The sequence below is a fragment of the Lycium barbarum genome, chromosome 6, assembly GCF_019175385.1.
Source record: "Lycium barbarum isolate Lr01 chromosome 6, ASM1917538v2, whole genome shotgun sequence".
Lineage (NCBI taxonomy): Eukaryota > Viridiplantae > Streptophyta > Magnoliopsida > Solanales > Solanaceae > Lycium > Lycium barbarum.
This window is the reverse complement of record NC_083342.1, coordinates 5569879-5593963: the sequence shown is the minus strand read 5'-3', so window position 1 is coordinate 5593963 and position 24085 is coordinate 5569879. Positions and strand designations below refer to the sequence as shown.

Below are 24085 nucleotides of genomic sequence, written 5' to 3'. Positions count from 1 at the left end.
AAATTACTAGAGTTTGAAATGTGCCACAAAACAAAAACTCCGAGAATTTTCCATCACATTTGTAACTATAGAAAATTTTCAATCTAGCACGTTATGTTGGAGTTCAACTTGTCAAAGTGTTGAACTGCAGCACCCTATGATAGAGTTGTTCCATGTTTTAGCTAGGAATATTTTGTCCAAATATTTTTTTTGCCTTAAAATGTCTATTTTCCAATTACATTTCAAATGGTGGCTAAACATTAATAAGAAGCCCAACAAGTGACCATCTACGCTAATTTTTACATTTTCTTTTGTAAAACTTAATAGTAAAATGAGTGAATAACCGACCACTTTTTACTCACGCTGGTATGTCACATGAAGTTTGAACTAACATTATTCAAATTTTAGAAACTCTTCTTTAAGTTTGACGAACGTAGTTTAAACTCTTCTTTAAGTTTGATGAACGTAGTTTAAATCATATCTGGAGTTTGAATTGCATAGTTCAATAATAATGATTGAGATCTGAGTACGGTTAAAAAATTCATGAAAAGCCAAGTTTAAATTGCATAGTTCAAAATTCCATAAAAAATATTGGAGTTTTATCTGCTTAACCTCCAAGAGATTTTCATGAAATTTGACACCATCATAGTTCAAACTCCGTGAAAAAAATAATGAAATTTAGATTATGATAATTCAAAATTTTACAAAAATAAATAAATGCTGGAGTTATAAGTTCACCCAAATGTAATAGGGATCTTTATACATTAATGAATCATGGGAAACCACCATCCAAACAGGGGTAGTAGCTCAGTTAATTAACTATCAGAATTTTTACTTTATTAGTGAGAGTTCGAATCCGTACCTTATATCTCTTTCCCTTGCACCCCATGTAATAAAAACAAGTTTTAAAAAAATAAAAATAAAACCCAAATGTAATTTTGCCATCAGGCAAAAAAAAAAAAAAAAGAAAGGAATCAAACGTGGACTGCCTCTTAGTTGGCATCCGACGTGTCAATTCATCATTGGTTCATTACATGTGTCACTTAAACAGAAATTAAGAAGCCCCTCCCACTAAAATACACAACCAGTGCGCACGCCCTTATCCTACACCCATCTAAAACCCCCCCAAAATTAAAAAAAAAAAAAAAAAATTCCTCAACAATTTTCTCCATTTTCAACTAAACCCACGCGCTAATGGCAGTGCGTGCAACAATTATCCGGTTTCCCGGTGACCAAGATGCACTAGAAGAATCAGGTTTACCATGGGGAGTAACAGTTTCACCGTTTGCTACAAAGGATGAAAACGGTAACCCACCGGTTTATGGATCGGACGGTCATCAATTACCGAGATGTGAGAATTGTTGGGCTTATTATAATACATATTGTGAACAAGAACAATGGGCTTGGACTTGTTCACTTTGTGGCACACTTAATGGACTTTCTAATCAGGCGATTACTCGTTATTCGTTACCTGAATCTTGCCCCGAAAATGTGTCTTCTTTTATTGATCTTGAATTGCCAAGTAAGTGTGAATTTCAGACACCCTTTTATGTAAATTTTGATTTTTGATGACACCCATTTTGTAATTTTGGAAATTTATATGCACCCTTTTATGTAATTTTGGAAATTTAGATTGCCCCTTTAATGTACATTTGGAAATATCTTGCTTTATTGATCTTGAATTGCCCAGTAAGTGTGAATGTCAGACACCCTTTAGTGTTAATTTTGATATTTGATGATACCCATTTTGCAATTTTGGAAATTTATATGCACCCTTTTATGTAATTTTGGAAATTTAGATGCACCCTTTAATGTACATTTGGAAGTATCTTGCTCTATTGATCTTGAATTGCCCAGTAAGTGTGAATGTCAGACACCCTTTAGTGTAATTTTTGATATTTTAAGACACCCTTTTATGTAATTTTGGAAATTAAGATGCACCCTTTAATGTACATTGGGATATATCTTCCTTTATTGATCTTGAATTGCCAAGTAAGTGTTCATTTCAGACATCCTTTAATGTAAATTTTAATATTTGAAGACACCCTTTTGTGTAATTTTGGAAATTTAGATGCACCCTTTAATGTACATTTTGATATTTGAAGACACCCTTTAATGTGCATGTTGATATTTGAAGACACCCTTTTATGTAATTTAGGAAATTTAGCTCACAACAGTGCGCACGCCCTTATGGCGGTGCGTGCAACTATTATCCAGTTTCCCGGTGACCAAGATGCACTAGAAGAATCAGGTTTACCATGGGGAGTAACAGTTTCACCGTTTGCAACAAACGATGAAAACGGTAACCCACCCGTTTATGGTTCGGACGGTCATCAATTACCGAGATGTGAGAGTTGTTGGGCATATTATAATACATATTGTGAACTAGAACAATGGACTTGGCCTTGTTCACTTTGTGGTACACTTAATGGACTTTCTAATCAGGCCGTTACTCGTTATTCGTTACCTGAATCTTGCCTGGAAATGTGTCTTCCTGTATTGATCTTGAATTGCCAAGTGTTAAATTCTGACACCCTTTACTGTGAATTTCGTTTTTGGGTACCTATTTGATGTGAATTTTTGCATTGGAAGACACCCTTTTATGTAGTTTTAGAATATGTCTTCCTTTATTGATCTTGAGTTGACCAGTAAGTATTCATTTCAGACACCCTTTAGTGTAAATTTTGATATCTGAAGACACCCTTTTATGTAATTTTAGAATTATCTTCAGTTATTGATCTTGAATTGCCCAGTAAGTGTGAATTTCAGACACCCTTCTGTGTAAATTTTGATATTTGAAGATACCCATTATGCAATTTTGGAAATTTAAATGCACCCTTTAGTGTAAGTTTTGATATTTGAAGACACCCTTTTGTGTTATTTTAGAATATATCTTCCTTCATTGATCTTGAATGGCCCAGTAAGTGTGAATTTCAGACACTCTTTAGTGTAGTTTTTGATATTTGAAGACACCCATTTATGTAGTTTTGGAAATTTAGATGCACTACGACCCTTCCCTAGTTAAGTGTTTACTTCAGACACCCTTTACTGTAAATCTGGTTTTTGGATTGGACGGTCACCAATTACCGAGATGTGAGAATTGTTGAGCTTATTATAAACATATTGTGAACAAGAACAATGGGCTTGGACTTGTTCACTTTGTGGCACACTTAATAGACTTCCTAATCAGGCCATTACTCGGTATTCGTTACCTGAATCTTGCCCCGAAAATGTGTATTCGGTTATTGATCTTGAATTGCCCAGTAAGTGTTCAATTTAGACACCCTTTAGTGTTAATTTTGATATTTGATGATACCCATTTTGCAATTTTGGAAATTTAAATGCACCCTTTAATGTACATTTGGATATATCTTCCTTTATTGATCTTGAATTGCCCAGTAAGTGCTCAATTTAGACACCCTTTAGTGTAAATTTTGATATTTGAAGCCACCCTTTTGTGTAATTTTAGAATATATCTTGACTTATTCAATTTTTTTTAGAATATATCTTCATTTATTGATCTTGAATTGCCTAGTAAGTGTTCATTTCAGATACCCTTTATTGTAAATCTGGTTTTTGGGTACTCATTTGATGTGAATTTTTTATTTGAGACACCGTTTTTGTGTAATTTCAGAATATATCTTCCTTCATTAACCTTGACTTGCCCAGTAACTGATTAATTCAGACACCCTTTAATGTAATTTTTGATATTTGAAGACACCCTTTTATGGAATTTTGGAAATTTAGATGCGCCCTTTTGAATTTATTTGTTTTTGACCTTGAATTGCCCTGTAAGTGTTCATTTCAGACACCCTTTACTGAAAATTTGGTTCTTGGGTACCCATTTGATGTTAATTTTTGTATCTGAAGACACTTTTTGCGTAATTTTGGCAATTTAGATGCACCTTTTAATGTACATTTTGATATTTGAAGACACCCTTTTATGTAATTTTAGAAATTTAGATGCACCCTTTTGAATTTTGCCCGGAGAATGTGTCTTCCTTCATTGACCTTGAATTGCCCAGTAAGTGTTCATTTCAGATACCCTTTACTGTAAATCTCGTTTTTGGGTACCCATTTGATGTGAATTTTGTATTTGAAGACACTCTTTTATGTAATCTTGGAATTGGAAATTCAGATGCACCCTTTTGAATTTACTTGTTTTTGGATGGTGTAGTGGAAGAATCTGAGGAAATGCCGGCGCGGCCTGTGTATGTTGCGGCGGTTGATCTTGCTTGTAAGTTTCTGGGTTATTGTTATTGCTTTTTTGATTTGATTATGATAGTTAAATGATGTAGGGACTATAACATTATTTCTTTTTGAGCATTGAAGAAATTTTCTGACTTTGATTTGCTGAAATATTGTTTTTTGATTGTTAATTTGCTGGAATATTTTAAGTTTTTAAATGTGGTTTGTGCTACATTTCTACTTAGTTTCCAAGTAAAACAATTTTGTTGGGAACATCCTTAAACTATAAATCAAGTTAGGTTAATATTTGGAACCACCCAGCTAAAGGGTATTGGTTTCATAGCTGTTTGGTTATATACGTTGAGTATCATATTCAACTCACATTGAAGGATGGAATATTGAGATTCTTATCATGGATAAAATATTCAACTCACATTGAAGGATGTTGTTGTTGTATATGTTTATGCACCATCATAGTTAAATTTTATTGACATCACTCTTCACTTTGCGTGCTGTATTTCTATTGAGAACTATCTTAGGTTTTACATTAAGAAGTGATGCATTTTGTGGTAAGTAGATATGGAGAGTGTTGCTGTTATTTATTAACAGTGATAAGTTCTTATGCAGCATCAGAGGAGTTCTTGGAACTTGTTAAAAGTGCTCTTTTAGCTGCTTTAGAAGGTTGGTTATTGATGACTCTTTTGAACAGTAAGTTTATACTTTCTACAAGAGGGAAGTTTAATTTCTGTTTTCTTTGTCTTTTGATCAAGCTCTTGGGCCTGGATCACTATTTGGCTTGGCCACATTCAGCCATAAAATAGGTTTGTATGATGTTCAAGGCCCCATTCCAGTGGTGAAGAATGTTTTCATTCCTCATGATTCTGATGGTACCGTGTCTATGGAACTTCAGGATGTCATGCCCCTATTGTCGTTTTTAGCTCCAGTACGTTTGGTTGATTTCTTTCCCAATGCTTTTCTTTTTCTATCTGGAGCGTAAAGGTGTTTACTTTTTCAATGTCAAAATCGATGAGCATGCAGTAGCCCTAAATCAGTGATTTATTGTAGGTGGATACCTGTAAGGACCGCATAGCGTCAGCACTTGAAACTTTGAGGCCAACGACGTCATGGGAAAGGAATTCAGGTGCAGGTCAAGGGTTAGATGGAGTTTTCCTGGGTGGAAGGGGTTTTGGATCTGCAATGGAAGCCCTTTTCAGTTATCTTGGATCGGAATATGGAAATACATTTGCATTAGGTATGGAAATTTCACACTTCTTTCTTTGCATCAGTTGCAGTGAATGACACACCTATAGTTAGGTTGCTTTCTGTTACCGTTTGGGTCAGCCTTTTTCCAGTGTGGACAGTAATCTGAGAATGTTTCCACTAAAGTAGAAGTTTCATAGTATTTTGCTCAAAGATATGATACTCAGTGCCTTTGTTTTGTTTCCCCAATCGAATCAAAACGCAGCTAGAGTTTTTGCTTTTCTTTCGGGCGCGCCTGATATTGGAGCCGGTCAACTAGATACAAGACGGTACGGAGAGCAGTACGCTAGTAGACGAGAGGATGCGGATCGAGCTTTACTTCCTGAACAAACTCCATTCTATAAAGATCTGGTACTAGCATAGTTTGTGGCTTATTGATTTTAGCTAATTTACATTTGAACATTAAGCATTAAAATATATTTCAATAGGCTGCCGTGGCTGTTCAATCAGGTGTTTGTGTAGACATATTTGCTGTGACAAATGAGTATACTGATTTAGCATCACTGAAGTTTCTGAGTATTGAGAGTGGAGGCTCCTTATTTTTTTATACGAGCACTGATGACTCCACACTTCCTCAAGACATGTGAGTATCCCACTTGCTACTATTGTATTGCTATGAATATTTAATGTAGGTGAATTTTTAAATGACTGCTCCCCCCCCCCCCCCCCCCCTCTGCTCCACTAAAAAAAAAGGAAAGGAATCCCACCAGCACAATACATCCCTCAAGTTTGTAGAACTGTACTCAAAAATCCCTTGATTAACTTTTTGTCTCTTTTTAATGGACACGTTCATTCTCTTGTAATGAAAGTGTCCTGCTAGACAAAAAAATCTAACCCATCGTTGAAAAAAGTTGCGCTTTTGCTTCCCGTCACAGCTACATTCTGCAGAATATCCGGTTGGGTCTCTCTTCTTGCCGAACAAGCTTTCTTGGTTTTAACTTTCACCATACGCACACTTATGTTTCCCCTTGTTGATTCCTTGATTCATCAACTAGGGATTCAAATTAGGAGGTTCAATTGTGCGCCAACCTCTCTCAACGCTCAAATTAGGGCATGAAATCCTAAGATCCTTCTCGATTTTAGCTCTTCCCCGTGATTGTGCCTTGATTCTACTTCAAAGATCTCTCTCCAATAATGGTGTGCTAGTAATTGCTTAAGTTTGATTTGCCATTCAGGAAGCTGCTGCGATAATTTTGGGATATGTGTCATACTCCTAGGCTTTCCATTGTGGGGCTCTTTGCTATTTTAGTTTTATGTGATCTTATGAGGATGGTTTAGGGTTGGCTACCCCTGGATGGTTTTTTCTGTTTATTGAGTGGCTAAACTTTTCTTCTAATGTGGGTTCTTATGGCGGGGAAAACTGGCATATGACTTTTGGATTTAGCGAACTCAGAGCACTTTGTGACAGTTTCTTACTCTTTCTTGTGTTGGGGATTAGCGGATGAAATTTTTTGTGACATATCTGAGTTTCAGTTTTAGTGTTGTTCTCTATACCCCCGCGGGATTTCAGATGATGAATTTGTGATTTTTCATATTTAAATAATAGATGACAGTTTGTTTGGGTAAGATAAATCCTCAAGTTTAAATCATATATATAAGTAACGGCGAAAGAAAAGAAAAAAATAAAAAGAAAGCAGGAAAGCAGCTTTCTGAGAACTAGCCGTTTTTCCTATGGAAAAGTTAAACAATGGATGTTTCCTGTTAAGTTTTGCGAATCTAAGGGTTTGTGTTAACGGGGTATTGGTATAAAGGATTGTTAGTAAGCCTTAGGTCATACCTGAGGGATGAATTAGGTTATAGACTTATCATAGACAGGTCATTTGTTGAGTAAATAACTGTTTTTTAACAGTATAAATTGACACACCACTAATAAGCATTTTTTGGTTCCAGATGTTAGTTAGGTTAATCTGTTTACATAACACTAGAATGAAATTCTGACAGGTACCGTATGTTAAGTCGACCATATGCTTTTAATTGTGTCCTAAGGCTGAGGACTTCGTCGGAATTTCAACCGAGTCATTCTGTAAGATTTTCTTCTAGCCTTTTGATTCCACTGATTCTTATTCTACTATCTCGATTGGCTCATAATACTTGCACTATTTCCCAACAGTATGGGCATTTCTTCCCAGATCCACAATATGAAAATGTCCAGCACATAATTTGTTGTGATTCTTTCGCTACATATGCGTACGATTTTGAATTTGCAAATAATGTTGGATTTTCCAGGTAAGACATCTTCTACTTTTTTGTACTCCTTTTTCAAATTAAGTTTTATGCTCATTGTTTCACGTATACACAAAGATTACATGGAACTCTCTTGACTAGAAAATTGATACTAGATCTCTTTGCATCTTTGATAAAAGTAGTGCTATTGCCCCATTTAGCGAAGCTGTATGTTGGTCTTATTGACATCTCAGAAGTATTATATTCTCCATTCCAATATCTTTGTGACTTCTGATTTTGGTACAATTTCGAAAAGTTTGACATGGTTCTAAGTTAACATTGTGTATATAGCATAGACTAGTTCGACAAATTATATTTACTAACAATTTTAATTGATGTGATCGTCCTCTAAAAATCCAACTTTTGTGTTTTGATAAATTAATAATTTTATTAAATGTTTGGGCACAATAACACTCGTATACAAGAAGTATACCAAAAGTAGAAAACATACAAATAGATATGATTTTCTATGACTGACACCCAATTTTCTATACAAATGGGATCTCATGGATGCACCAAAAGGAGATACGTGATAAGAGGCTATTCCTCAATTGTACAACATTTATCTCTGTTCTTTCAAAAGCTCTACTATTCTTCTCTCCAAATGATCCACATAACTGCTAAGTGGAGCAATGTTCCATGCCTTGCGTCTCTTCGTCCACTTACCATAATTCCTACTAAACAATAGATCTTTCACGGTGCTTGGCATCACACAAGTTATTCCAAAAAAACCCGGAATTTTCCACCATAATCTCGAGGCCGCCCGACATTGAAGAAGGAGATGGTCGGCATCTTCACCTGAGCACTTGCACATAAAGCACCAACTAGTGTATGTGATCTTCCTCTTCCTTAGACTTTTAGCCATTATATCACCCCTTGTTGCGAGCCAAGTGAAGAAGCCCACCTTTTACCTACCTACTTTTGATAACTACGTTAGTAGTCTTTGATACGGCCACCAGTATACTATCCAAACCCAAATTACTTCTCAATATCTGCACTTCTTTTTCTCACAATCTCTGCACTTTCCATTGAAGCGGTCTTTGTTATATTGAACGGTAAAGTAGTGATTTGCCGTTATTGGAGGCAAATTTCATGCGCGGAAATGGAAGAACTTGCATTATACAAAATTTTAATATCGTGTGGGGAAGGAAAAGTTCTCCATTTCAATCCAGTAAGCCTTTCCTAGACTTATATTGGATCATTGGCTTACCCTCCTTGATAGTGGAGGAATAAACAAATGAACAGGGAACCAGCTCCATTCAGATTCGAGAAGATGTGATCATTACGTAACGATGTAAAGACTTTAAGGAACTGGCGAAGTGTTTGTGTGGGGTTTGGAATACTGAGAAGTTTGAGATTCATGTGCAAACTTAAATTGCTGAAGGGAAAATTGAAAAAGTGGTATTGCAAACGATACTGCAAAGTGGAAACAAACAGTGAAGGCCTCATGCAAGAACTGGAAACATCAGAAGGGATGGTTTGATGAAAGAGGAAAGAGGATGGGGGGACTTGATAAAGACAGAGCTAAGATGGTGTAGATTAAAGACGTTTTGGCAGAAACCCACATAGCGGACAATTATATTTGTATCAATTTGTTTGGCATAGTTTGACTCGACACGGATTTTAAGAAAGAAGGATGACTTTTGAAATTTGTGGTCTTGAATATGCCATAACATGCCATAAGAAAATAATAATATGCCATAACATTTGTGTGGCTGTAACACTTAGGCTTTTGAAACTTGTGGTTTTAAACATGTCATAACATTTCTTTGGCTAGAAAAACTTCTCATTAAGGAGATATAGAAATATGTCTTTCTCTTTGGACCGGCGGAGTAATTAGGAAATAGTTTCAAACAAAGTGGAACGGAGGGAGTACAACTTTTTCATCGTCTATTATAATAGAAGACATAACTATGTGGAAAAGTTTCATATTAATGATGTTACCAGTTTCAAAAAAAAAAAAAAAGTTTCATATTAATGGAAGAATGCGGATAATCCGAGTGGTATTCCAATTTTAGTGTTTTTGAAATGTATGCTCAAAATCTCATTTTATTTTTCTGGTGTAAAGAAATTCTTTGTTGCATAGATTTGGGAGGTCTGAAACATACCTGTATAGCTTTATGTATGGCAGAACTATCTTCATGTGTACTTCTGTGGTTTATCAAAAAATAAGTTTGCTAGATACTTACTGATAACTGTGAGTATCATTTTCAAAATTCATCAAATTTATATACGTTTTTGCTGTTCTGGGGCAATTTCTTTATGTGTTCCTCTGCATCTTGTAAGCATTAATTTTGCGAATGCTGAGCCAGGTTTTTTACTCATTAGACAAGAATGGTTTCCTTCTGCAGGCATACTGGAGAATTGCCTATGCTGCAAATTGCTTTTCAGTATACTGTTGTTGTCCCACCAGACGAACTTGCAAATGTAGGGTCAAATTCTACAAGGTAAGGGTGTTCTTACTAGTGGCCTTTTTGCTGCTTTACTACCTTTCCGGTAGCAGTGACCATCAAAGTAACGTGCTTCTTATTAGTTTATTTATATATTTAAGAATTGATTCACCTAGTAGAACTCAAAAAAAAAAAAAAAAAAAAAACAAGTATGAAGTACCATAAAGTATGTCATTATATTTTGAATCTGGACAAGTGGCTTGGCAGAAGTTTGGTTCTAGTTTGCGTTTCCTGGTTGGTTGCGTAAATGTTTAAGCAGTGGATATTTGAGGAGCGACATGTTAAATGTGGTGTTTGGCACTTCTTAGTTGGTCACTGTAAAAGGTGATTCGATTTAAAATTATGTAAGTGAACTTGTTAGTGAAGACAGCAAAGGGATGGTGGTTCTAGTTATGTTGGAATTGCAGTTGGATCTGTCCATTTCTTAGTTATGTTGCATTACCCTGGTTTCTCTTTACCTTATTTTTCTTTTAATTCTAAAACTTTTTCAAAAATTTATAGTACTCTAGCTTTGAGCAAGGAATAACTCCTTTTGCTTTTCTTTTGCTGGTGGATACTCTTATGAAGCATCTTCTGTTAGATATGGTCTGAGCAGTGGATGTGTTTGTGCAGAGCAAAGCATTCTCTCAAAAGGAGATTAAGGATTCGAACTCTTCAGTTTGGAGTAGCTCACAGCATAAATGAGATTTATGACAGTGTTGATTCTGAAGTGGTGCTTTCATTACTTGTCCACAAGGTATGTCTTACACTTTCATATTTCACTTTAAACCCAAAATCGTGAGGGCTATTAACTGGACTATCTGATCTGTTGAAGTGAAACTATAGCAACTTAGGATGAACTAGCTTCACTTTTGGTAGTTTACCTAAATGCATTAATTTGAAAACCTCGCGAACTGTTTGATCAGTTGGAAACTAGACTTCAAGAGCTCAAGTTATTTCCAATATAACAACCAAAATTCATTTGGATGATACCTGTTAATACTTTGATATCACGAGCTGGCAGATATTACAAACTTCACACAAAAAAAAGTTTCTTTTTGTGATAGGCTAAAATATGATAAAATGAAAGGAACCATTGAAATGCTTCAAATCAATGTAAGCTAAAAATATTTGGTAGAGTACTAGATTTCATCTGTATAAGACCAAACCTATCAAGTCTCTCCTTGTTTGATTTATATACTATAGTTGGCCCAAATTATTAGAATACCAAATCATGCTTTCTTAATTGCAGGTTAAGTTTACGTTTTACCTGTGCTGATAATTCTCCTTTTTCTCAGGTTATTCTAGCCTCGTTGGAGCAAGGCGTTCGAGAGGGCAGAATGTTACTTCACGATTGGCTTGTTATTCTTACGGCTCAGTATAATGATGCTTGCAAACTTATTCAGTCTGGGCATGGAGGTTCAACAGGCGTTCACATTGATGTTGCATTCTCCCAATGTCCTCAACTGCAACCTTTGCCCCGTTTGGTTTTTGCTCTATTACGAAATCCTCTTCTCCGTTTACACGAAGAAGGCGTGCATCCTGACTACCGAATATATCTTCAGTGTCTCTATAGGTATTGATATATCCCAAGCGGGTTATTCTCTTGCTTAGCTGATAAGATTAGAGTTTCATCTACTTATTTCTCGATATTTTTTTTTTTTGTTTTTGTTTTTTGTGGGGGAGGTTGTAAGTAGAGGGTTAAATTGGAGGTAGGGTAGAGGTTATGACATTGGACTAAACTAATTTAGCTACTGATAATACTTGTTTTAAGTTTCAACTGGAAATGAGATATGCAGGATGCATCTTAGGTTAACTGTATGTTTGGAAACCAAGGAAAGGAAGAGAAAAGGAAAGTAGAAAGAAGGAAAAGAGGAGCGAGGAACCGATTCGTGACCTGAAAGGCTTCTAGCAGAAGCAATGTGAGAAGGGAGCTTTTAGACACTTCTGCTCCATGACAATGGGATAAGATAGCAGTATGGTTTTCGAAGTTGGGAGTTAAGTGTTTTATGAAGAAACCTTATCAGAAAGAATTAAAGATCTCCAAGAAAGAGCGAGAGAGTGATGAACAACCTTAGTCTAATGAAAAGGGGCCAGATAAATAGCTGGGGACTAAGGAGATTTGCTTAAAAAAAAATAGCTGGGGACTGAATTACTCTTTTTGAGATTGTGGACCCCGCACGATTTTAAGGGAGGAAAATTTTGGTGGGCCTGAAAGGGAAATTGTCTCTCTACTTTTTTCTTAAAGCAAACATGAGAAGGGAATATCGTGTACTTTTCTCTTCCCTTCCCCAGTTTACAAAAGCATGGTTTTGAAATATCATTCATGGACTGACCTGTCATATAAATCGTTGGGTAAATTTTCATATATAAGGATATGTTTCTATGTAACTTTGGGGTTTTGAACATGTAAATCTCTTTGAAAGTCTCTTCAAGTTCTCTGCTTAACGAGATCTTTTCAATATGTTCTTCATTAACTTGTGGCCTAATAAAAGATGAAATTTCATTCTCTGGAGCGACACTTGTGTAGTATTTACGTCTATACTCCAAAAGATCTCGTCAAGTAGAGATGGTACCTTATCTTGGTATTCTGCTTAAGCATCTCTTCAACAGCTTATTGGGTCTCTTTATGTTGGTGGTGTAAGTAAGAGAACTTTATGTGTTGTCTCTGGAGTAAACACAATCGTAGTATTTGTAGCTACATTAAAAGAAAGAAGAAGAGAGAGAACATATGGCCTTCCAACATTATGTTTAATTGCTGAGCGTGATTCTTTTTATGGTGATATTTTGTTTTGCTGACAATTTTTCGGTGTGATGGGTGGTAAATCTATTTGTTAATGACTTTGGACTTTTGATGCAGTGCACTAGAACCTTCTTCTCTCAATCGTGCCATATATCCATTGTTAACCTCATATGCCTCGCTGGACAAACAAGCATATCCTCGACATTCCCTGAGCCGGGCTGCACTGATTACAAGTGGGAGTCCAATATTTTTCCTTGATGCATTCACAAATCTCATTGTGTTCTACGCTTCAACAGCAGACCCTTCCCTTCCTTTTCCACCACCGCAGGACTGTAAGTAACGAGTATCTTCTCATTGTTCCATTAGGTGTCACTTGATCCATATTGTGGGTGCATTTTTGAGATGTGAAATTTGGATGTTGATAACCAGGCTTACTGAGAACAACAATAAACAAGCTGAAGCAAGAGAGATGTATCACACCGAAACTTACCTTTATCAAGGGAGGGCAGGACGATGCAACAGCGTTTGAGAATTATCTGATAGAGGAACAGGATGTGGAAGGAAGTGGCTTCACAAGTGTTATGGGTTTCGTTTCGTTCCTTGAGGAGATTAATCAGAGCACGTTAGAGTACTTGAAATAACTTGCAAGAAGTTGCATCCATCCTTCAGTACACAGGTTATGACAGGAAGCAGGCACCTCCGAACTTACTGTACAATTGGACCAGAAACAGTTATAATCAAAGAACAAACATGCATTTCCTAGCTTCACGTGAAGAAAACCTTTGCAACAAAGGGTTACATGAAGCATTGCAGCAAGCTTTTATGACTTACTCAGAGCAGTTCTACCAATGTGTCACACCCCAAGACAGTAGATTTACTCATTCAAATTTTGTACCAGAAGCTGGCTCAAACTGTTTTGCTTTTGTTGATAAAGTTCTGAACTAGAACTTTTTGTTTTCAGGGTTTCTGTTTTTTCACATTTGGTTCTGTTGGTGCATTGGCACATGCAAAACGGGAATATTTTTTTCCCTCTGTTGAGCTATGTTTTTGTGAAGTACACAGTTGAATGTTCAAACAAACTAGTCTTTTAGCAATGAATGTTTGCTGAGATTTTCGTTCTCTTTTGTGGGAAAATTGGCAAGTTTCCTTAATGCGCGAGTTAATAGCTCTCCAATTTGGATTTGCGCTGGGATCTCCTAACTTGGGTAAAGCAATCCCTACCTAAAGCAATCCCTACCTAAGGCGACACCATTCCTAGGGCGGGCTTGAACACGAGACGTTTGATTAAGGACGGAGGATTGCTTACAAGCTCACCGCAACTTTTGGTGGCAACTATATTTAGACTCTCAGGAACTTGCTCGAGTTTCAAAATCATCAAACTTTATAATCAATCTGAAAAGACAAATCTTCAAACTTTGAGACTGATATAAATGCTTACAAAATATAAAGTTTGAAATTATTTTAGCAAATGCGACACATTAACAACAAGAAATCTTTTGAACCATTTAAAATATCACGTCTTTTACTATTTGAAGTTGAGTTACTCACTTCTTTCTAAAACATACCATTTTGACAATTCCCAGCCTGTGCGCTTCAATTCTACCAATTTTCTTCATCATAACCAATTACGGAGGTTTTCGAAAAAGATTTTCACAAAATAATACAATAATAACATATCCAGTGTAATCCCATAAAGTGGGATCTGGGTAGGGTAGAGTGTAAGCAGACCTTATCCCTACCTTGAGAGGTAGGGAGGCTCTCGGCTCAAGAAAGCAATTCAAAGCAGTCGGCAAAGGAAATAACCAAAAATAAAGAAAGCCATAACAAAGTAATATATAAAGCATGATAGGCAGTCTGAAAAAAGAACAATAACTACAGTACAATTTTCACAAAATAATGGTTATTGAAAACCATGTTAATTTTCAAAAAAGATATATTTAAATTATGCGTTGAAGAAAAAACTTTCTGGGTGATTTACAAGAATGACCTTGAAGGGGTATGGCCTTTGTAACACCCCGTACCTTTAACCTAAGCTTTGACCACGATCCTAGACTTAGAAAATCAGATAAAGAATGTGGGAATTTGAAATTTCCTCTTCAGTTGTAAGATGGAGGTTTACGCCCATGAACAATGACCGTAATTCAGTATACGACCTGTATTTCAAGTCGTAAACTGGTACCAAGGATTTCTGAGCATTCTGGAATTTGGCATTTGGATGTTACATTGTTAAATACAGACCGTATTTTAAAATACGGCCCGTATTTCAAAACATATTTGGAATTTGGGAAAACTTCTTTGATGAAAGTTGTAGAGCTTTGAAATACCTTTCCAACGGTATATTATGGGGGTCAAACAGACATCTGTGCAAAGAGTTATGACCATTTTACTGAAGAGACGCAGTGCAGTCCATACGGAATTCGGACCGTATTTCAAAATATGGCCAGTATTTTGCTGGACGTAAAATTTAATTTTCCAGAACAGTATATATTCGTCCATATCAGTTCAAATCATTATTTTTCATTCCTTCAAGCCCTAGAACGACCTACTTCCCTCTTCCATCATCAAGAACACCAAGGTAAGCCTATTCTAATTATTCCAAGTCAATTCTAATATATATCCTTGCAATCTAAACAAGAAATCATCATTCCTAAAACTAGGGTTTTCAAGAAAACCCATCTCAAGGTTCAAGAGTTCAAGATTTTGGAAATCTTCTTCAAAGCTCAAGTCTTTAATTCAAGTTTTGGAGCGACTAAGGTATGTAGAGTTACTATCTACGTGTGGGAACATCATTGTTCTTCCCCACGCCTCATAATCCATAAATTATGATTCTTTACGAAAATTAGGGTTTCTATACCATGCTCATGATAACCCTAGGTCCATGTCCATGATTACATTATGTATGAATTGTTATAATTCCATCATTGAGTTCTTAATATTTCTTTATGATTATTAAGAATCTGTCCGTAATCTATGAAAAATCCATATATCTCATTCCATGGATTCATGCATGCTAGTTTATGATATATTATGCTATTTTCAAGAAAATACTATACATGTTTTACAAGTTCATGCAAGCAAGCTATAATTTATGATATCCATGTACAAGCAAGTTATATTCATGAAAACCATGGGCAGCAAGTGCCACTTATTTTACATGTTCATGATTTTGGGAGTTGCTTTAATTACCGAGGAAGGCTTCAGATAGCCTGAAACTACGTAGCCACCGTAGGTTGAGGATCGCTCCACCCATATCCCGGACGATCTCTCATAATGACTGGATCTTTTCATATTTTATTAAATCTCATGTTCCCTTGCAAGGACTGAGTGTTCTACTGACGGGACGCAAGCACCAGACCATGGATCAGTTATAAGTTATTGCTCTCCCTACCTATGATATTTTTACCATGTTATATATAAATATATGTATTCATGTTCATGACCAGGTTTCAGTTCCTATCGTTATTATTTCATGTCCCATGTTATTTCATTCAGTTGTTTTACATACCGGTACATTCAAAGTGCTGACGTCCCCTTTCTATTGCCCGGAGGGCCTGCATTTCACGATGCAGAACTGATATATAGGACGACACATCTGCTCAGTAGGACAACATTCGTATCAGCTTATTGGTTAGCCCCATCTCATTCGAGGTTTGGTCAACTTTTGTTTTATGATTAGTTATGCATCTAAGGTATGCTGGGGGCCTTGTCCCAGCGGGTATGTTTTCCATGTTCAGACTTATGTTAGAGGTTTCATAGACTAGACAAGTCAGTTATGTTATGTCAGACATTCAGAGTCGTATAGCCATTTTGGCTCATTCATGTTATTTCCGCACTCATGTTTAAACAAGTATTTTCATTAAGTATTATGGCTTACTACGTTTTATAAAGGCTCATCATGCATTCACGTTATATTCCGCTCATGTTATGCCTCATGATGATTCAGCAAGCCATGTGGTTCGCTCGGTTACAGCAGTAAGGCACTGAGTGCCCTGTTTCGCCCAGGCCATGGTTCGGGGCGTGACAGCCTTGAACCTTGACCATGCTTGCCCCATGATTTTTTTTTTACGCTTAACAAATTTTGACTTTTGACCTTGAAAGCTTGCCGCGTCACAAGTTCAATGCCACCTATATTTTAAGGTCCATTGATTGCAATTTCCTGCTAAACGAGAGGGTCATTTGCACGATTGCCCTTCAAAGGCACTGATCTTTAATTTTTGCCCCTCAAATTGTTGGTCTTTAATTTTTGCCCTTCACCTAATACCCCGAGGTTCTCGGTTCGAATCCCAACTCAGTAAAAAAAAATCGCAAGGCACAGGTTTGTAGCAAAATTAGGCCTATTCAGACAAAAGTTAGGCCTTAAAGCAGATGTTTGCCAGAGTTTTGTCCAAACTCTGCTCGGCAATTTTAATTTTTGACTTAGCGAGGGTTCGAACCTGAAATCATGAGTTTTTAGGCGAACGACAAAAATCAAAGACCAGTGCCTTTGAAACACATTCCGTGCAAAAAAATGAAACAGGGATACCTTACCCCCTGTTTGGATGGTTGTTTCTCGTGGTTCATTAATTTATGGTTTTCTATGAAACCATGTTTGTATTCATTGTTCTTAAAATTATGTGGTATGGTGTTGTAAACCTGTTGTAATTTCATGGTTATATAACCATAAAAATGTTCAATTTTTGTAACCACGGATTTGATAATTTTTGCGTGGCTACGTATTTCATTTCTCCATTATACCCCCACCCCCACCCTACCACTCACCCCATCCCCAACTACCCCACCCCTCTGCCACCCACCCCACTCTACCACCCTCCATCCAACCACACCCCACAACCACTCACTCCCACCCTCATCACACAAACACCCACCTCACACCACCCACCCCACCCACTACCTACTTATTTTTGAAGTTCTTATTTTATCCTTTATCCGAGTTTTATTGATGTATAAACTAATTTCTAATTAAGAGTTAAGGGTATTTTAGTAAACTTACAAGTTATTATACAATACCATACAGTTTAAGCAAACAATACAAATGTTATTAAACCACAACAAACGATACATTCTATCGAAACATTGTGTTCATTAACACAGTACAATACAATACAACACCATACTGTACATTAATGTACCACGGGAAACAACTATCCAAACAGAGTGTTATAGTCCAGTACTTTTCTAGTTGGGCTTTGCTCACGAAAAGGATTGGGCTGATATCAAAGAGCCCATAAAATGCTTCAATAACCCCAGACTATGGTTCTTCTTCTGCTAAGTTGCATTTTCAGTCAATTTTTTGGCGATCTAGTTGTAAGTTCCCTTCCTTTCTCTTAATTTCCAATTCCAATTCTTAATCTCTCCTTAGACATAAACCCTAAAGCCTTTAATATTTTTAGCATGACTATCTATGTGTTACGATGTTCTTGAGTTTATTTGCATTTTGTATTTGCTTCCCATATGATGACGGCTCTATCCTGTGAAAGTATTTTAATCTGGATTTAGTTAATAAAGAGTATTCAGATTAAAATCGTATTAAGAATGATCTTGTTGTAATAGTAGAGTGTTCATTTTAGTGATAATGGTGTCATGTTTATTTCTCATTACTGAGCTTTGTTGGGGTTTATAGTTTTTTCTTTTTTTAAAAATAATAATAATAATAATAATAATAATAATAATAATAATAATAATAATAATAATAATAATAAGGTGAAATGCTAAATTATTCCAAGTTCTTAAATTGACTGTAGTAATAAATAACCTGGCAAGCAACAAATGGTATAGTAATTCTTTTAATGGGAAAAAGGGGTTAAAGAAAAAAATAATTGTATTATGAAGAAATGAGATGCAAGAATGACCTATCAAAAAAAAAAAAAAATGAGGTGCAAGAATGAAGATGTGCATAAACTTGTGAAAATGCTCTAGATGTTCTCCTGTTGTTGCTATTATTTATATTAGTAAGGATTAACTCAAGTTAATAAGATGTTAGCCATGTATTTGTAAAACAACTTTAGGACATTGTTGTTTAAAATTTTATTTACTATTATGAAGATCTGAGTAATTTAATTCAAAATTTTAAAATTTCTACTATAAAAAGTTGAGAGTTTTTCTTTCCTTTTTTAATAATCATTTTTATTTTATGTTTCTAATTTTGGTACAAACTTCAATATTGTCAGAGCGAATATCAAATCGTAAAATTCATTATTAATTTAAAAAATTAAAAAGCAAAGACCTCACTGCCTTCCCCTTGAGCCACCCTTGAAAAAAGAATTACTTAAGTAATAATTTTGAGTATTATTGCCAATCTTATTTTGAAGTTTACAATAGTTTTAGTTCACTTGCATTGTATCTTGTGTAATGAATATATATCACTTTCTAAACTCCTTTGGTATTACATTTTCGTGAATTTCGTGGTTCAAAGAATCGCCTCATTTCGCTTAGTGGTCGTTTGGTACGTAGATGTCACGCCTCGAATCATGGTCCGGGCATAACACAGCACTCGGTGCTTGACTGCATGTGACCGAGCGAACCACATGGCTTGTTGAATCAACATGGGGCATAAACATGAGTGGAATATAACATGAAACATGATGAGCCTTAATAAAACATGAGAAGTCGTAATATTTAATAAAATATTTGTATAAAACGTGAATGCAGAAATATCATAAATTGAGCCACAGATGGCTACACAACTTCAAGTATCTGACATAACTGACTGTCTAGTTTATGAAACGTCTATCATGAATCTGAACTGCAAAACATACTTGCTGGGAGCCTGGGACAAGGCCCCCAGCATACCTTAACTTGCTAAACATGACATGGAAATAAATAAGGATAACACCCCGAATAAGATGGGGCTTACCAACAAGCTGATTCAAGCAAATCCTACCAAGCAGATGTGTCGTCCTGTAAGTCCGTACCTGCATCGTGAAATGCAGGCTCCGGGGCAATAGAAAGGGGACGTCAGCACATTGAATGTACTGCTATGTAAAGCAACTGAATGAAATAGACATGACACATGAAATAACATAATAAGGGTTGAAACTGAAATTGAAACCTGATCAGGAGCATGAACGTAAATACACATACACACACACACACACAGATATATATATATATATATATATATATATATATATATATATATATATATATATATATATATATATATGTATGTATAACATGAGAAAAGTATATATAACATGAGAAAAGTATCTGTGGGAGAGCATTAGTATAACCGACATGTAACCACCACGTTAGTGCGTGGTGTCTGATATCTACCCAACCAGCTAAGTCATCCTGTACCTTGCCGGGATACAAGATGTGAACATGAACATGAATGGATCCAAATCCCTCAATGGGGAATATATGAAGGAATCGTCCTACTGGGCGGAGCGATCCTTATCCTACGTTGGCATACGTAGTTTCAGGTATAAAACCTTCTCGGTAATCTGTGCAACTCCCAAATTACATGAACATGGATATAATTGGCTTAGTAGCCCATGAATTATATAACTTGCTTGTAAACATGATTCTTGCTTGTATTATAACATGAAGGTGATATATATAATATAATTTGTATGAAAACATTGGAGACATGTAGGATTTTCATGAAAATAAACATAATATTTGATAACTTGCATGTAAGAACCCATGGAATACAAAGTATGGATTTTCATGGATTGCGGACAGATTCTCAATAATCAAAAGGGACTATTAAGAACACAATAACGAAGTAATCATACAAACATAGTATATCATGGTACATGTACTTAGGGTTATCATGAACATGGTTAAAACCCTAGTTTGATATAATCTCGTACTTTCATGGAAGAACGTGGCGCGGGAAGAACAAAGATGTTCTCACACGTAGATAGAAACTCTACATACCTGGTAATGCTCCAATCTTGTAGTAAAGGTCTGGACTTGAAGAGGAACTCCTAAAGCCTTAGTCATGAATCCCTTTAATTAAGTTTTCTTGAAAACTCTAGGTTAAGAATGTTAAATTTCTACTTAATAATCATGAACGTATGTTGGAATTGACTTGGAATGCATTGGAATGGGTGTGATGGGTGGTAAATCTAATTGGTAATGACTTTGGACTTTTGATGCAGTGCACTAGAACCTTCTTCTCTTAATCGTGCCATATATGCATTGTTAACCTCATATGCCTTGCTGGACAAACAAGCATATCCTCGACATTCCCTGAGTCGGGCTGCACTGATTACAAGTGGGAGTCCAATATTTTTCCTTGATGCATCCACAAATCTCAGTGTGTTCTATGCTTCGACGGCAGACCCTTCACTTCCCTTTCCACCGCCTCAGGACTGTAAGTAACGAATATCTTCTCATTGTTACGCTATCTTATTCTCCAATTTTATTACTATTGTTATTTCTTTTACTTTGTCTATCTTTACTTTTTTTGCTGTCAATTTCTTCAATATTTTCATCATAGCTTTTTGCTTTTATATTCCTAGAACCTGTTTTGAAAAACACTTTTGTTAGGCCGAGGGTCTATCGGAAACAACCTTTCTACCCCACAAAGGCAAGGATAAGGTCTGCGTACATCCCACCCTCCCCAGAGCCCATTTGTGTGATCACACTGGTTTTTCATTGTTGTTGTTGTTACATCAGCTATCACTTGGTCCATATTGTGTGTGCATTTTTGAGATGTGAAACTTTGATGTTGATAACCAGGTCTACTAAGAACAACAATAAACAAGCTGAAGCAAGAGAGGTGTATCACACCGAAACTTTCATTTATCAAGGGAGGGCAGGAGGATGCAAAAGCGTTTTGAGAATAATCATATAGAGGAACAAGATGTTGAAGGAAGTGGCTTCACAAGTGTCATGGGTTTTGTTTCATTCCTAGAGGAGATTAACCAAAGCACGTTGGAGTACTTGAAATAAGTTGCGTCCATCCTTCAGTACTGCAGGTTATGACAGGAAGCAAATGCCTTCGAACTTACTGTACAATTAGATCAGAAACAGTTATATCGTTGACAATAATGAACAAGCGCGCATTTCTTAGCTTCATGTGAAGAAAACTTTTGCAACAAAGGGTCACATGTAGCAATCTTATATGACTTACTCAGAGCAGTTCTATCGATGTGTCACACCCCAAGACAGTAGATTTACTCATTCAAATTTTGTACCAGAAGCCGGCTCAAACTGTTTTTCTTTTGTTGATACCTTCAATATAGAAGAAGTAACTTTGTGTTCTGAACTAGAACTTTTTGTTGTCAGGTTTCTGTTCTTTTCTCATTTACATTTGGTTCTGTTGGTGCACTGGCAACGGGAATTTGTACTTGTTTCCCCTTCTGTTGAGCTATGCTTTTGTTCTTGTGAAGTACAAAGTTGAGTGTTCAAACAAACTAGTTTAAAATTAGCAATGAATGCTTGCTAAGAAGTGTTTTTTTTGGTGGGCAAATGGTAAGTTTTCTTATTGCATGAGTTTATAGCGCTCTTATTACAGCACTTAAAATTACAATAGGCAATCTGGGAAGAACTATACTCTCTTCTTTTTTATTTTTGGTTTTCCGCCTAGTGTCAGGTATTCACTTTGGGGCCTGATGAATTCGAATCTATGTCGGGAAGTCTCTCTTTGGTGGGAAAATGTTTCATACCAAAGGCGATTCTTCCATTTTCCGGACTCAAACCCGAAACTTTTAAATGTACTTATCACACTACCACAACCTTTGGGTAATTATTTATTTGCTCTTAGGAACTTGCCTGACCTCAGAATCATCTTTATAATCAAACTGAAGTGACAAATCTTCCAATAGATAAGTTTAAGTTTAACAGGTCTGAAACTGACATATAGAAATGCTCTAAAATATGAAATTCTGACATTAATTTAGTAATGACATGTTTTTTTTTTTGCCAAAACTGAAAGATTGTATTTCAACCAAAGTGATCTTTGTACAGCCACCCGCTTGCTTTGGACTATGAAGCAGGATCTCATTAATAAAAAACAAACCTATATAATCTATACTATAAACTCTGAGTGCGCCAACATGGCCAGTAACTCAGAGGTCTAAGAGGGATAACTATTCAGCCTATCTAATTCAGTTTTCCATGTACAAAATCTTTGTCCTGCAATGTGAACTTGCAAGGCAATCTCTCTAAGTATAGCAATTCTATCGCTAGACTTCTGGTGAAATCTTCTGTTGTTCCTTTCCATCCAGATGTGGTAGGTTGCAGCTGCAAATAGAAATCCAAGTATAGATTTTCTAGGGCTTCTGCCCTTGATCATTGAAGTCATCCACTTGACCTCATCATCCCAGTGCTCAATTGCTCTGCTAATTTCCAGCCAATTCAACAGACTCTGCCAAATATATTGAGAGTAATGACATGTTTAAACTTTTAAACTTTACCATTTCAAATACGTCTTTCACCATTTCAAGTTGAGTCACTCATTTCTTTGTAAAACATACCACTTTAACGATCCCAAAGATTTTTCACAAAAAAAAATAAAAAATGATGAAAACCATCTTAATTTTCAAAAAGAAAAATAATTTTAAATTTCAGTGTCTTGGAAAAGATACTCGATTTTGACACCATCATTTAACCTGTGGACCCGCTTTTAAATTTTTTTTCTTTGCACGTGTGTCCCATCGGGACAAACGCTGTTTGTAGCTAAGTTACTCAGACTCTTCGAAAGCATTGCCGCACCCGTGTCGGATCCTCCAAAAATACACTACTTTTGAAGGATCCGACACGCACCCAACGAAATTTTAGGCGAGTCCGAGTAACTTAGGTTTGTAGTATGTGTGAAGTTAGCCTTAATAAAGTCTTAACATATGGCTCAAGTCAGACAAAAATAACTGAACTTCAGACATTTTGATTTTATCACGCTTAATTTTAGGCATTGCCATATCTGAAGTGGATATATATGCAAAAAAAAAAAATGATGGTGCCAAACATCAACCGCGTGAAATTTTTACAAAAACTGTTGTCTAGACCACACAGGTTAAGTTCACAAATGGCCTCTTTTTTTGGCCCCGCTTAACAATTTTATTTTTTTTTAAAATAGCTTTCACTTCAGAAAACTCGCTAGTCAAAGCTTTTATTGCCCATGGGACATAAGTTATGGACATAAATTAGTTTAACGAACCTGCTCAATTGACCACAAGTCATGCCTTATAGGCAAGAGTTACAACTTATGGCCAATGCGCAATAGAGAAGTTTATGTTGCTCATAAGACAAAACAACAGAACTAGCTCTTGCTTAGAAGGCAGGAGTTTAGGATATTTCAAGACAGTGAACTGCT

General features: G+C 36.1%; 2 protein-coding genes across 5 annotated transcripts; both read left to right on the top strand.

The window, feature by feature from the left end:
* Positions 1–1082: 1082 nt before the first annotated feature.
* On the top strand, positions 1083–13942 carry LOC132600598 (protein transport protein SEC23 D). Of its 3 annotated transcripts, none has more exons than XM_060313875.1 (14): positions 1084–1501; positions 4157–4216; positions 4795–4848; positions 4938–5110; positions 5233–5419; positions 5633–5778; positions 5856–6010; positions 7369–7450; positions 7538–7653; positions 10002–10097; positions 10713–10836; positions 11378–11655; positions 12940–13154; positions 13252–13942. In XM_060313875.1, exons 1-14 carry the CDS (start codon positions 1174–1176, stop codon positions 13461–13463), a joined length of 2226 nt encoding a protein of 741 aa, XP_060169858.1. In that variant the 5' UTR covers positions 1084–1173; the 3' UTR covers positions 13464–13942. The 3 variants fall into 3 exon arrangements, with proteins under 3 accessions (XP_060169857.1, XP_060169858.1, XP_060169859.1); XM_060313876.1 differs by lacking the exon at positions 1084–1501 and adding an exon at positions 2200–2496; XM_060313874.1 differs by having other exon boundaries at positions 1083–1501; positions 7369–7653.
* Positions 13943–17972: 4030 nt separating this feature from the next.
* LOC132600597 (protein transport protein SEC23 D-like) lies at positions 17973–22249 on the top strand. 2 transcript variants are annotated; one of them, XR_009567264.1, is made up of 3 exons: positions 17973–18126; positions 20928–21142; positions 21511–22249. XR_009567264.1 is itself a non-coding variant. In XM_060313872.1 (3 exons), the coding sequence occupies exons 1-3, from the start codon at positions 20143–20145 to the stop codon at positions 21609–21611; spliced, it is 417 nt and encodes a 138-aa protein (XP_060169855.1). In that variant the 5' UTR covers positions 19959–20142; the 3' UTR covers positions 21612–22249. The 2 variants fall into 2 exon arrangements, 1 of the variants encoding a protein (XP_060169855.1); XM_060313872.1 differs by lacking the exon at positions 17973–18126 and adding an exon at positions 19959–20243.
* Positions 22250–24085: the final 1836 nt, after the last annotated feature.